At 53.3% G+C, this 13,971-nt stretch overlaps 1 protein-coding gene across 16 annotated transcripts in view; it reads right to left on the bottom strand.

Annotated features, from left to right (window-relative positions):
- RNF213 (ring finger protein 213) overlaps positions 1–13,971 on the bottom strand; it is a 116,186-nt gene that overhangs the window by 82,226 nt on the left and 19,989 nt on the right. For all 16 annotated transcript variants that reach the window (XR_006512929.2, XM_070483783.1, XM_044746101.2 and 13 more), the window contains 6 exons: positions 7,445–7,960; positions 7,050–7,172; positions 6,246–6,409; positions 5,452–5,610; positions 4,922–5,124; positions 705–988 (listed from right to left, as the gene is read on the bottom strand). Coding sequence is in view for 15 of the 16 variants with exons in the window: in XM_070483783.1 (XP_070339884.1) it covers positions 705–988; positions 4,922–5,124; positions 5,452–5,610; positions 6,246–6,409; positions 7,050–7,172; positions 7,445–7,960 (1,449 nt within the window). In the remaining variant the exon portion in view is untranslated. The remainder of the gene's footprint in view (positions 1–704; positions 989–4,921; positions 5,125–5,451; positions 5,611–6,245; positions 6,410–7,049; positions 7,173–7,444; positions 7,961–13,971) is intronic.

Raw genomic sequence — 13,971 nt, 5'->3', positions numbered from 1 at the left:
GAAGGAGGACACGAGAACCATGGAGTTGAATCCATCAGAAGCGTTAAGTGCTGCCCCACGTCTGGCTGCCCTTAGTTCCATGTCAGCTGGGCAGGGAGCCAATGCCCCAAGGGACAGGCAGAGTTCTGCGGAGGGGTCATCCCACCATCCCACCACCCACTAAACCCCGGGCATCCCCCTCTCCCCGGGCCTGGCTGCCCTGGGTCTTTGGGAGCTGCCGCCAATGGTGCAGTCCAGAAACTTGGCATGGTGGAGGAGCTCTCAGGTGGAGACCTTTGAAGCTTACAGGAGTTCAACTGTCATCTCAGAAGTGGCCTCAGGTCTGTCTCAAAAGCACCAGAGTCACACCACAATGAGGGTGGAGATGCAATGAAGGATGGTTCCACCCCTCCGGCCCAGAGGCCAGTTCAAGAGGTGGGGCCAGTGATGGCAGTGGGGCCAGGTGAGGAGGTGGGACCAGTTGGGGGGTGAGGCCAGGTGAGGAGGTGGGACCAGTGGGAGGAGTATGAAGCAAATGGAGAGGACAGAGAATCCCCCAGAGACGGTGCCAGGAGAAAAGGGAGGGAAAGATCTACCTGCCCCCATCTGCACCCTGGCCCACTGAGTGTAGGGTGCAGGCTCATTGGCCACTAGGAGGTGGAGTGATGCTGACTGCCCAGAAGGTAGAGAAGGGAGCTGCTGGTGACACCCCTAAAACCTGATACCTCCTTCTCTGTGTACTGCAGAGCGGTCCACGGCTGTGCCCGTCCTTCATAGATCATGGGCACACGAACCACAGAATAAAACTGCTGAAACTGGTTGAAAAAGTTCTTTAAATTGATGGCATTCCAGGTCTGGAGGATGCTGAAGATGCTGTCCAGCATGACTCTGGCAGCGATCTTCTTCCCTCTCACCAAGTCTTTGCGTGTACCATCTGTGAAGTGGTCCCAGAGTTTCTGAAGACTCCCAGGGGGCTTCATACAAATTATATCATCGTACTGATGCCAGTCTAAGGGTGAAAGAAAGGACAATACTGTACTCAGGACCATCAAAACCCACTAGATCGGGGGGCTGGCCCCGTGGCCGAGTGGTTAAGTTCGCGCGCTCTGCTGCAGGCGGCCCAGTGTTTCGTTGGTTTGAATCCTGGGCGCGGACATGGCACTGCTCGTCAGACCACGCTGAGGCAGCATCCCACATGCCACAACTAGAAGGACCCGCAATGAAAAATATACAACTATGTACCGGGGGGCTTTGGGGAGAAAAAGGGAAAAAATAAAATCTTAAAAAAAAAAAAAAAAAAACCCCACTAGATCGGGACGCTCAACCCTGGAAGGCTGATGTTGCCTGGCAGAAACACAGAAGGAATGAGCCATGAGCCAAAGGAAGGGAAGCAAGAAAGGAAAACCACAGGTGCGTGGTGAACAGAAGGCCACCAGCACTCACTCCACACAGATGCCCGTCCGTGGAGACACACCTCGGGGCCTGGCCCCCATGGAGAGCATGGCTGTCTTTAGGACGGGTCTCCTAGACATCCCACAATGGTCAGAGTGAGACCCAACTTCACATGGTTCGGCCAGCCTGAAATATTTGGAACATGTCTTTGTAAATGATCACACGGCCGTGTATCACTTGCCAGCAACCGAGCAGCGTGTTGGTGAGGTACTCAGCGCAAGCACCCGTTTCCTCCATACTAGGAGCCATGACACCCACTCCATGACGGACAGTGCAGGTCACGCTACAGATAAGACAGAGCTCCCGTGACCATCTCTTCGGACAAGACTAGATCGGCATGAACTCTCATCTGATAAGGGAGTGATGTCAAGCTTGGGCCAACACAGGGCAAGGGCTGAATCCCTGCCTGCTCTGACTAGTCGCCGAGAGTACACATGCAGTCCTAGAAAACCTGATTGACTCAACTGTAAAACAGTGAGAAGACAAAGACGCCACGAAGACGCCAGAGGCAACAGGGATGCATAAAAAGAGCCGGGACACCAGAAACTGGAAGTCCCCAAGCACGCCCCCTGTTCCTTGTCGCGGGCATGTTGCACATCCTGTTGTCTTTACTCGAAGCCCCGCTCACCCGACTCTGCCCCATCCCTGCCTGGCGACAGCTTGGAATTTCTGTTTAGATCTCAACGCGGGCATCATTTCCTGTGGAAGGTTTTCCTGCTCTCTGTGTCCTGCCTACTGTGGCCTGGGACAGGGCCGTGTTGTGCATGTGGAGGGAGCATCAACCGGGCTCCTGAGCAGGGGATACCCTCAACACCAGGAAGGCAGGCCAGGGAGGGCCATTAAAGGTCTGGGTTCCTCAGAATCTCCTAGAAGAATAGAAATGAAATGTTTAAGTTCCAAACCACTAGAGAAAAGAGGGAAAGAAAATCCAAAAGTCAGAAAAATCACAAAAAAGAACGAGTAAACAGAGAAGACACAGTAAGATGGCCAAGCTGGTGCTCACAGCCAACTACACCCATTGAAGATGATCGGATTGAATGACAAACATGCAATAAAACAAACCAACAAAAGTCCCACGAAACAGAGATGTGGCGGCGAGGGATGAACCCGAGAGAAAACAGCAGAGTCAGGAGGAAAGCAGAGAGGGAGAAGGGTGGGCAGGGAAGGCACACAAGAGCAGAGCACACGCAGCAGAATCCATTTCGGGTGGAACACAGCACGAGGCAGAAAGCATTCAGAGGGACAGAGCACTGGCTATTGCTGGTTCTGCACCCAGCATGCATTTCTGCTGTCTCTGCCCGCCCTGAGTCACGGGGGCTGGAGCCCTGGACCCCCTTTCTGCGGCCTTGCCACTGTGGCTCATGTTCTGCCAACGAGAGGGGCTGACAGGAGGCTCAGAAGGACGAAGCAGGGGGGAGCCATCCCTCTCTCTCTCTCTCTCTCTCTGTTTTTGGGAATAACGAAATCTACGTTTATTTAATTTAACATAGAAAAACACTACCCCACCAAGTGGAGCGAAGCACAAATTTCTCAATCAACAAAATTCCAGCACCTCCTAGACACTCCTCCCAAGTCACCTGCAGTGATGTCAGTGGCCCAGCACCGCCCCACCTGGGCTCAGGCAGTCACCTCCGAGACACCTGGAAAGCCAGCGAAGGCTTTCCCCGGCCTTCCCAACAGCCCGTCTGTCGGTTACCATGACTCAGCTCCTTCCCACTTAAGACAGCTGATCCGGTCCCACTGACCCAGGGCCAGCGCCAAAGTTCTCCAAGTCAACCTCCCCACCGAGCGTCTGACCCGACAGCCCAAACTGAGAGGGAGCAACTCAAAGGGCCCACGGGCCTTCACCGCAAGAAGGGAAATGGACTGAAAACGCCTAAAAGCTCTAACACCCATTTTTTTATTTTAAAAAATCTAATTATCGGAAAATACTATTTGGAACTATACCATGATTAAGGAAGCATCTGAAGATAAAGTTGCTTGGCAATTTTCAGTTAGTCTCCAATGAAAAACTCCGTTCAAGGGACCTGAAAATGATTCTGGATTTGTGGTTAAAACGTGTGCCTCTCCATGTGGTTCGACAGCTTAAGCACCATGCCTGAGCCAGAGAGAACCCGAGGCAGGGCTTCCTACACGAGAGGAAGCCGGAACAGCCGCCCCAAACCATGCCCGCCAGTCTGACAAGTCTAGACTGGCACAAACTCTCATCTGACAAGGGAGTCACCTCAAGCTTGGACACAGCCCTTTTAGATCACCCGACAAGCACAGGGCACAACCAGAAAAGGGTCCCAGAACTCTGTCCTTTGGCCGGCCCGTAGGGACAGAGCATCTTGAAGGGGAGAGAGTCAATACTTGATACATTTAAGAAGACAGCATGACTCCAGTCTCTTCTCTCTCTCTTCAGGCCGCCCAAAATAACCAAGCCCCTGCCATCACTGACCTCAAAGCCATCAGCCCAGCTGAGGTCCCAGCCACAGCCAGCAGCAGCTGCAAAGACAACTCCAGGGGACTCCAAACCCCAGCCATCAAGTCACCCCCAGCTTTAAGCTTTCTGAGCTGAGGCCCCAGACACACAGAGCAGAAATAAGCCATCCCTGCCAGGCTCTGTCCAAACGCCTGACCCACAGAGACCAGGGGGATGAGAAAATTATTGTTTTATGCAAAAATAAATAAAGTGCATGGTCTTAGTGACAGACTAGAACACATCGCTCAGAAGCTGACAGATCAATCTTTTTAAAAAAAGATTTTAATATTAAATTGGCTTTATCTAATAAATATAACTTTTGAGTCCCCCAAATAGATTATCTACTCTTTCTGAGCACACGTGGAATATTTATGACAGACCAGGTATTAGCCCACAAAGAAGATCTGAGCAAGTTCCTAAAAGCAGAATCCATACAGACTCTCTATATAGAACACACACCCCCCAGACGCACCCCACACACACCAGACGCACTCACACACGACGCCAACACACCACACGCACACACATGACACAAACACACACACTGCATGCACTGAGTGAAACATAGAGCAAAGAAAAAAAGAAAGAAAAGGTAGAGAAAAATAGATACAGGCAAGAGAAAGAAAAATAGAAATCAGAGAAGAAAGTGTGGAAGACGGAAGAGTGGCACGAGCAGGAGGGCTCATTCACGGTGCGTGGAAATCTCCCGGGAAGCGTCCTGGCAGCCCCGTCAACCCGGCTCTCACCCTGAACCTGCTCACCATCGCAGGGCTGCCTCTGCAGCCCAGCCCTGCCTGCCCAGCCGCTTCATCCCCTCTCCTTTCCCTCTATTAAAAAGCCTTTTCCTTATGTCCTCTTGTAAGGGTGCAGTTGCGCTAAACTGATGAGAAACAGGCTCCCAAACTCAGGTTTATTAAACGTAGGGCCGGGCTAGGGGCAGGGCCAACGCCCAGCACTGAGGACCCACAGAGGCCCAGGCCAGCTCTGCTCTCCAGAGGCACGACCAACGCCCCACCTATGGCTCACCTCCGGAGCACAGGAGCGAGGATTTGACACACAGACAGCGGTTGACATGCTCGCTTCCCTTCTGCTGCTGTTTGTAGATGAATTCATACTCAACAGGCCCCTTGCCATGTGCAAAGACATACTTGTAAGGAATCGGTTTGTCCAGGTGCTGCCTGGAAAGGACAGCTCTGCCTTCAATGAGGGACCCATCGTCACCTAAATCCCTGTGAACAAACAGGACACCAGTTGGTTATCCGAAAATCCTCTCTTGGAAATTTTAGCTCTTCTCAAACACAGCATGGAGCACAGACCCAAAGCTATGCATCGATACTGACCAAGAGGATGCTTCTAGGATGAGGCATGTTTTCCAGACAGAGCCAACAGAAATATGACAAAGAAGGACATTATAAGAAATATTTGTTTGAAATATTCATGGTCCAAAAGTCTAAGGATGTCATCAACTTGATAAAAATTATTTCAGCATGTTTCAAAGACTGGAAGTTCTGGACATTTCGCTGAGGGACTGCTCACAAGCCCTCGGACATACTCACTTGGTGTAGCACATCTCACAGACATCACGACTCCATTTGGGATTCCCAAATTCTTCTCCTCCCCTGATGAATACTCTGTCGTGGTTGGGGTTGAACTTGAAATGTTTAGAAATGATTGCATGGAAGTACACGGTGACTCCTTCCTCGGGACTCAGCGGGCTAGAAGAAAGCCACAGGAGGAAATGCGCATTAGATGTAGATCAGATCCGCCTCCTTCGTGCATGCGCACGCGTGCACACTCACAGGCACATGTGGACACACATAGATACATGGAGGCACACGCACAGGCTACACGTGTGCACACACCATCCTTGTTTCTTGACTGTGCGTTGACACACACCCCAGCACAGTGCAACAGCATCCACACTTGGGCCAGACTACCCGCCAGGTGGGTCCCCTCCCTCTGCAATGGAGGAAGGTGGGCTCAGGGTGGGGGACAACCTCAGGCCAGCTCCAAAGAACTGAGGGCAGTGGCGGGAGGGGCTGGTTAGCACTCTGGGACATGACAGCTTCTCTCCTGAGTTCCGGAAGGCCCGCGTTGCCTCCAGGACCCCAGGGACTATGTGACAGAGCATTGAAACCAAACAAGGAATTGGGACAGGTGCCCCCTCCTGCCTACCTCCTTTTTCCCCCAAAGCTCAACTCCCCAAAAGAGTCAACGAGAAGGGCAGCCCGGGAAGCCCCTCTGGGGCTGCGCGGCCCTTGGCTGCCCCAGCAGAGGGGTGGGGCGGGGGCCATGCCTGTGCTCCTAGGCAGGTTACCTCCTCAGCGGCCCGTGTGGGGTCATCCCCTACCTTTCCTTAACTTCATGTGCGCCAGCTTTCGGATTTCTCTGCTCCTCATTTTTCACAGCAGCTGCATAATTTCTTTCTGGTTTCTTCGGGGCCTCTGGCTTGGCTTTTTCTGTTTCACTCACTTTCTTTCCAGTAACACCTGTCTTGTCCTTGGTTTCAGCTTCCTGGAACGAGGAACCAAACCCCAACCTTTAAGACCAGCCTCCACGTTTGCCCCCAGCAGCTCATGCTTCTCACAGCAGCCAGAGTGGTCTCGCCCCTTCCCTGCTCAGAGCCTTCCAGTGCCTCCTGGTCCACCCACCACAGCCTCCACGGGCCCCTCTCTCCAACCTCGTCAACAGCCTCTCCTCCCTTCATTCACTCTGCGGGGCACCAGCCTCCTGGCTGTTCCCTGAACTCGCCGACCACACTCTACCTCAGAGCCTTTGCACGTGCCATTTTTGGTTGGGACACATCCCCAGATATCCACATGGCTTGCCCCTCACTCTTTCAGGTCTCCACTCCAACACCACGCCCTTGGGGAGGCCTTGCCTGGCCGTGTTCCCTCGGCACCCAATCTAGCACCTCATCTTACTTTCTCCACGGCACTCCTCACAGCCTGACCTTGCTTTCTGTCTCTCTCCCCTCTAGAATGTGAGCCCCATGCAGGCAGGAGCTGGGTCTCCTTCAGCTGCACCCCTACCACCTAACAGAGTCACTGAATAATTAAATGAAAGACGAGCTGTGGAAGGAATGGGGCCGAAAGGAGCAGACCGTGGGACAGAGCGGGGACAAGGAGGCCTCCTGGAGACCTAGATGCTGTACCTGGCGGTTTTCTAGAGAAGCAGATGTGCTTGCTGGTGGCTGTTTTGTTTTCTGGGTCTCATTTTTAACTTCTTTCCCAGCCTCTTTCCCTGGACTAGCTGGCTTGGCTGCAGCATCAACCGCCTGGAACAAATAATGACACCAAAACATCAGGGCCAAGGTGACAAAATGGACAGTGAGACTTGGACTCAATGGCGTAAAGGTCGGCATCTGCCACCAGCCCAGGGACAGGGGTCAGCAGCTTGGGTGCAGGGGCAGCCCCTCCAAAGCCCCCTCTGGGGAGCAAGCCGCAGTAGAGGCCCTTCCCAGACAGGAAGGTGATATCAGAACCACATGCACAGCAAGGCAGCAAGGGCGTGGCGGGCCAACCCCAGCCATCACTCCCTACTTCTCACCCCAGAGGTGGGGGCCGCAGCCTGCTGCCCAGCGGGCTGAGGCTCCTGGGCAGCGTCTTCCTTCCCAGGACGTCCTTCACCAGCAGAGGTAGTTGGGCCGGCCCCCTCCTGAGGGAGGCCTCCGTCCTTGGAGGGGTCGGGGGTGTGGTGACCCTTCCCTTCCGGGAGGGCACCTCCCTGTGTCTGCTGGTCCTGGGGCGCCAGGCTGCCTGGAGACTCTCCTCCCGCAGCTGTTTCTGCTCCTCCTGCGGCCTGGCCCTGAAGAGAGCTGCCACCAACCTCAGCGGGCGCAGCGGGCTCTCTGCGGCCACCGCCCTCTGGGGGCGTCATGCCCGCACCAGGAGGCTGGCTCGGCTGGCTGGTCGGCCCGTTCCGCTGAGCTCCATGCTGGGGCGGGGCTGCGTCCTGGGGCCCAGGGTCCCCCAGAGAAGTCAGACTGCAGGGGACCAAGGAGCCCGGATCCGCGGGAGTGGCAGTCTTCTGATTCTTCTTCCTCTTCCGATTCTTTCTTTTGCTCTAAACAGAAAAAGAGGCACTCATTTTATTTCTTAGGTTTCCTCTACTCTCGCCAATGTTTTCCTCCAGCTGCCTTTCAATTCCTCAAGCATGTCAAACTTAGCTCGACCAAACCACCTTGCCTCTGTTAAGTCTGCCATTTCCGCACGTTGGGAAGAATGAAATTGAGACCCACAATGAACGGTGGACGGAGCTGAGGGACAAGTGGCCACGCGCTGTTCAGCCAAATCACAGCTGAGACTCTCCCGCGGAATTCCTGCCGATGGACATCCCTCTGTGCTGAGCGGTTTCAAATGTTAGAAAGCACATATAGGCCTCTGTGTATCACACACCTACATCGTACTCAGTATGTACACAAACCTTGAAACAGAGAAAAGGAGGAGACTGAAAAGCCAACAGAAGGCTGAAGAGTCCTTCCTGCACCCACGCAGGCGCGCTGGGCCCCTGCCTGGATGCCACTGCTCAGAGGCAAAAGTCCCCAACCTCGGACTCAGAAACAGAGCATGAGACACAGACGTGGCGGGACCCTCGAGGGCTCCACGGGGGCCCCCGCCTCACTTGGGGATACTGCTCTGGAGTGTGTTGATCAGCTCAGTAAGGGCAGTGTTCTGCAAACCCCTGACACCCGGCGTGGACCCGGGACTCGCTACCCGCCCCCTGCCTGGGTTGAGTCGCCTGGGAGAGGGAGATGAAAGAACTTGGGGTTTGCCTGCATGGGGGCTGGGGTGGCCTGCTTCTGAGTCAGCTCCTGGATTTTCTCCAAGAATCCTGATCCAACCTCCTGCAGCTCTGCCTGCAATGACCAGCACGACACCCAGGTGCCCTACCCTGCCGCTCAGGCACCCCTGGGGGCCATCTCCTGGACTGTCTGATAATTAACACCCACTAACATCACGGTAGAAAGAAAGAGGTTAACAAAGGTCATTTCTGGCTGTAACTCCTCCGACTTCCAGGGGCACACAGATCTCTAAAGACCTTGCTAACATGCTGATGGCGACTCAGCGCAGCGGGGGACCCGAGATTTGGCATCTCCGAGGAGCTCCCAGTGCAGTGGGGCTGCCCCGTGCAGGCCCGCCCTGCGACAGCAGGACCAGTCGAGCTCCCCACTGGAGGTCCCCGCTGGAAGCCTTACCCTACACACCCCAACTCTGATCTGACTGGTCTGTGGGCCTCAGCACCAGCATCGCCACTTGCTTTCCTGATGGTTCTTGATGTGGATTAAGGCTGCCCCAGCTAGAGAAGCCCAAGGTGACCTGGCCTACATGCCAAACTATATGACCTGGTGGATTTTTTTTATGGTATGAATTAGGGCTGCCCCAGGGAGAGAAGCCCAGGGCATCCTCATCTACATGCCGTGATCTGTGTGACCAGATTCGTATCTAAAGTTATATGACTGCACAATAACCAGACCCCATCTGCACTGAAATCATTTAATGACTTTTTACATCATCTTTTCTTTTTTTTTCAGTAAAAATAAGTCACGTACCCATGCCTTATAAATTTAGCCCTAACCCTCAACTCAGGGCAGCAGCAGGAGCTCTGACTGCCCGTGGGTCCTGTCCCCAGGCAGCAGCAACAGCTCTTCACTGCCCATGGGTCCTGTCCCCATGCTACTCCACACTATTCTCTAAATAAAAGAGCACCACTGCCAGACCTTGAGAGTCCAAGAAATCTTTCTTTTGACTCCTTGGCTCACCGACCCCGCATCAGTTCTAACGTGCAGCCTTGGTTGAGAACCGCCCGTGGGACCAGCAGAAGGCTGCATGAATGGACACGAGGCCTGCCGTTCTTTGCAGAATCTCCTCTTTAGTGCGAGGCTGGCTTCAATCAAGTCATTTGGGTTCAAAGCTGACTTACCGGGGGACTGGAACTCTGCACAAGAAACAAGCGAGCAAGACGTGTTCCTCCTCCAGGAAGCTAGTGGTTTGGTGGGGAAGACAGGCTGAAAACGGACGGTTTCAGTGTGTGGAAAGTGCCGACGAGGAAGATGCTTGAGGGCACTGGGCACTCAGAGGCAGCCCCTAGCCTGGAAGGCTTCCCCGAGCAGACAGTACAGGCCGAGTCTGAAACACATTAAGCCTGAGGAGGCAGCTTGTCGATCCTCAAAGACTCCCTGATCCCCTGCTGCCTGAAGTGGCTGGAGGGGCGCTGCCTCCTGCGGCTGCCTCGCTCACCCACAACGAAGGCTTGACCGTGGCTGGGAGACCCCTGCATGACTTGACCCCTGTTCACTGCCTGCCAGCCTCATCCCTGGCCTCCAGTACTAAGCCTGTTCTGTATTTTATGATGATTTGACATTTTGGGAGCCATGCTAATCCTGGAGGGACTGCCCTTCCCAAGGATAGCTAATTCCTAGAGACAGCAAATGAGTCCCCTGGGGGCACATATGCAAACCGACCGGCCCACACCCCAACCACCTCCTTTATCTAACCCTCTCAGGCCCAGCCACTATTTCCCCTTGCCCCATCGCCCCAGGGCCAGGCATAGGACAACCAGACCATCCTACGGACAGTCTACCCACGGAGTCCAGCGAGTTTACTCAAACCAGCCAATCTGAAACTTGCTCAAAGTTGCCTACCTGCCCCCACACCACAGGCTCTGGGCCACCCCCTCCCCTCACTCCTTCTACCTGCTGACCACCCTGGTCCTTCCCAGTGTGGCCCTGCGTGGTGTGGCCCCTCCTCTTGGGAACCGCAATAAAACTTCTTTCAGTGGCACTGACCCCTTGTGCCATCACTCAGTCACCTCTATAAATTAAATCCCTCATACAATGCTCTTTGCTGTCGTCTCCTGCCTCAATTCCCTCTTTCCCCAGACGCCTCCTTCCTTCAGTCCCCTGTCCCATGCCCCTCAGCAGAGGTCCCGGAGCCCCCGTGCAGGAAAGCTCCCCGGCCCTCCGCCCTGCTTTCCTGCAGCGCCCGTGCCCGACACACGTGGCGGCTCGTTCCTCCCTCCAGGATGGAGTCTCTGCGTCCGCTTTGTTCGCCGCTGCATCCACTGTCCAGAACAATCCCTGGCCCACTGTAGCGCCCAAACGTTTTTGTTTCATTCAGTCAGTTCCTCAGAAAGCCCCACGTGCGGCTCCATGCAAGCTCTGGCTGCTTCCCGGCCTTGCCAGCAGGCTTCCCAGCCCCGCATGACCCTCGGGCCCCCACGGGCCCCCCTCCCCTCGGCCCCGGGCCGGGTCTGCACTCAGCTCCCATGACCAGCTTTGACTCTTCTAACCTGCAATTTGTCTTTCTCCTCTTTATCTGTTTTCTCCCTCTCTTATTCCTATTTTATTGTGCTTTTCATAAGCTGCTTTAAGACCTTTTAGAATAAGATTTAGATTTTGCACAGGCGACTTATAGCTCCTTCAACACACAGTTATGGGGACTGTGCACGCACCAGGTGCCCTTCACACTTCCAGGGTCAGAGCTGGGGCACCAGGCAGCCCCAAGACTGCTGGCACGGCGGTCAAGCAAGGCTCAGGCTAAAACCATGACTGTTTCCTTGACAAAAATGAAGTATGTATGTATATATGTGTTATACACATATACTCCTAATTATATATATAATACATATATATTTTCCTAGTTGATGAGGGGAAGGCAGGCGGGCCCAGTCCACTCACCAGCTGCTGGGGAGCGCTGAAGAGTCACCTGCCACGGAGTGTGGGGGTGACGGGTGGGGACACCGCAGCAGACACCCCAGGGACGAGCACCGACTGGTCGGATGGAAGCCAGCAGAGCCGCCTGACAGGGGCCAGAGTGTTGCAGGCTGACAAGTGGGCTGGCCAGCCCTGCCCGAGCCGCCCGCCCCGCTCCCGCCCCCTGTAAGAAATGCTGCACTGATTCCGGATGAATAGACCAGCTAAAGACAGGTAGCTTTTCCACCCGGCACCTGATCAAGCCCCTCCTTCTGGCAGAGGGGCGCCGCCGCAGCCCGTCGCCACAGCCCGTCGCCACAGCCCGTCTCTGCAGAAGCCCTTCCCCTGTCTCCTGGCCCTCGGGGGGGCGTGGGCCTGAGTAACCTCTCTGCGCTTCAGTTCCCTCTTTTGCAGAAGTGGGATGACAAACACAGGCAGGGTGTGGGGTGACCCTTCTACAGACACAAAGTGCGGCTTTGAAGAAGCAACGAGAGAAGAGCCCGGGACGGGAACCGGAAAGATGGGGTTGACCCGCAGACTCACCCCTAACTCGTGGAGTGATTAGCACAAGTGCTGGCCTCTCCTTTATAAGCTGGCCAACTGCTCCGTCTCCCCCAACTCCAGGAAATGGTCCCCTCAAACCCTGACCTCAGCTGTGTGGTGCAAGCAGGAGTAACTCTTCTCCAGCTCCAGGGTCAGCCTGTCACCCTGGCCACAGTGACTGCTTCAGGGAAGGGCATGTGATTTCAGGAGAGCTTCCCCTGGGAAGGAGATGCTTCCTCTTTGGGTGTAGGACCCACCAAAGAAGGTGTTCTCTTATCCCTCAAAGGATGTAGTGGGAAGTGGATAACTGTGGACATCATGACATGACATGTTGTGAAAGAGCCCAGAGTGTTGGAGACAGCCGTTGAGAGGCTGAGGAGGAAACCGACATCAGCAAGGCAGCGCAAAGACAGAGAGAAACACCCAGACTTGAGGAATTTTCACCTAGGTGCCTTGATCAATCCTCACCTGCAGCTAGTCCCACCTCAGAATTTCTCAAATTGTGAGTGACACATTCCCTTTATTGTATTAATTAGTCTGAGCTGGGTTTTCAGTTATTTGCAACCAGAAGACTTTTAATGGTTAAAATAATCAAATGTCAAATTAGGTTATCTCCATCTTACAGAAGCTCAAAATAAGCCAAGGTAACCAATGTTCTAACAGCTTTTTTTCTAGAACTTCTAGGGTGTTGTTTTACATTAAAATATTATCAACCCGGTACCCATTTTAGTGTCAGTCTGAGCTGGGAATCTACTTTTTTCCAGAGCCCATGGTTCAAACATCTCTTATTTGACACATCAGCTTTTACCCTCTGATTTATTATGCTACATTTATCACGTGCTGAATTGTCACCTATGCTCACGTCTGTGTCTGGATGTTCTACGCCAATCCTCCTTGATGCACTTCCATTAGAACACGAAGGGGAGCACAATATGCCACGCCAAAATGTGCCACTTTGGCATACTATGTTAAATTAAAGTCACTTGAGGGGCCGGCCCGGTGGCGCAGTGGTTAAGTTCACACATTCCGCCTTGGTGGCCCAGGGTTCGCAGGTTCAGATCCCGGGTGCGGACATGGCACTGCTTGGCACGCCATGCTGTGGTAGGCGTCCCACACATAAAGTAGAGGAGGATGGGCACGGATGTTAGCTCAGGGCCAGTCTTCCTCAGGAAAAAAAGGAGGATTGGCAGCAGATGTTAGCTCAGGGCTAATCTTCCTCAGAAAAAAAAAAAAAGTTACTTGAGAAACAGCTGGTGTAAGAAGGACATTGCCCCCCTAAAGCAGGAAATAAATCTCCATTGGGAAGGCATCCGTATCAGCAGAAATGGGAATTCAAGGCCAAGAAGGCTGGGTAAACAAAACTTGTTACTTCCTCACTAATTTACTCCCCAAGTCCACAATTCTTTGCCTTGTCAATTCTTCACAAATTTGTTTCTTTGTCTACAAGGTCTAAAAGCTTCCTGCTTTGGTCACTTCCTGGAGCATCATATCTTTGGGCTCCCAGACATATGAAATTAAATTTATCTTTGTCCTGTTCATCTGTCTCATGCCAATTTAATGATTAGACCAGTCAGAGAGCCTAGAAGGAAAGAAGGGCAGTTTTCTTCCCCTACAAACGGTACGTGGCTGCATGTCTAGAGCTTAAGATACATTTGGACGTCAAATCTCCCATTTATTTTTCCTTTTTTCTACATTCTTTCTAGGAATTCTCACCAATTTATACTGGACTTTAGAATCTTTTGTCAACTTCCAAAAAAACCCCAAAACCAAACTTGTGGGAGCTATACTACTTTTACACATTAATTGGTTAATTTAATGTATAAACCTGAGACAAGAACTG

The sequence above is a fragment of the Equus asinus genome, chromosome 13 (assembly GCF_041296235.1).
Source record: "Equus asinus isolate D_3611 breed Donkey chromosome 13, EquAss-T2T_v2, whole genome shotgun sequence".
Taxonomy (NCBI): domain Eukaryota; kingdom Metazoa; phylum Chordata; class Mammalia; order Perissodactyla; family Equidae; genus Equus; species Equus asinus.
This window is presented reverse-complemented; position numbering and strand designations above follow the sequence as displayed.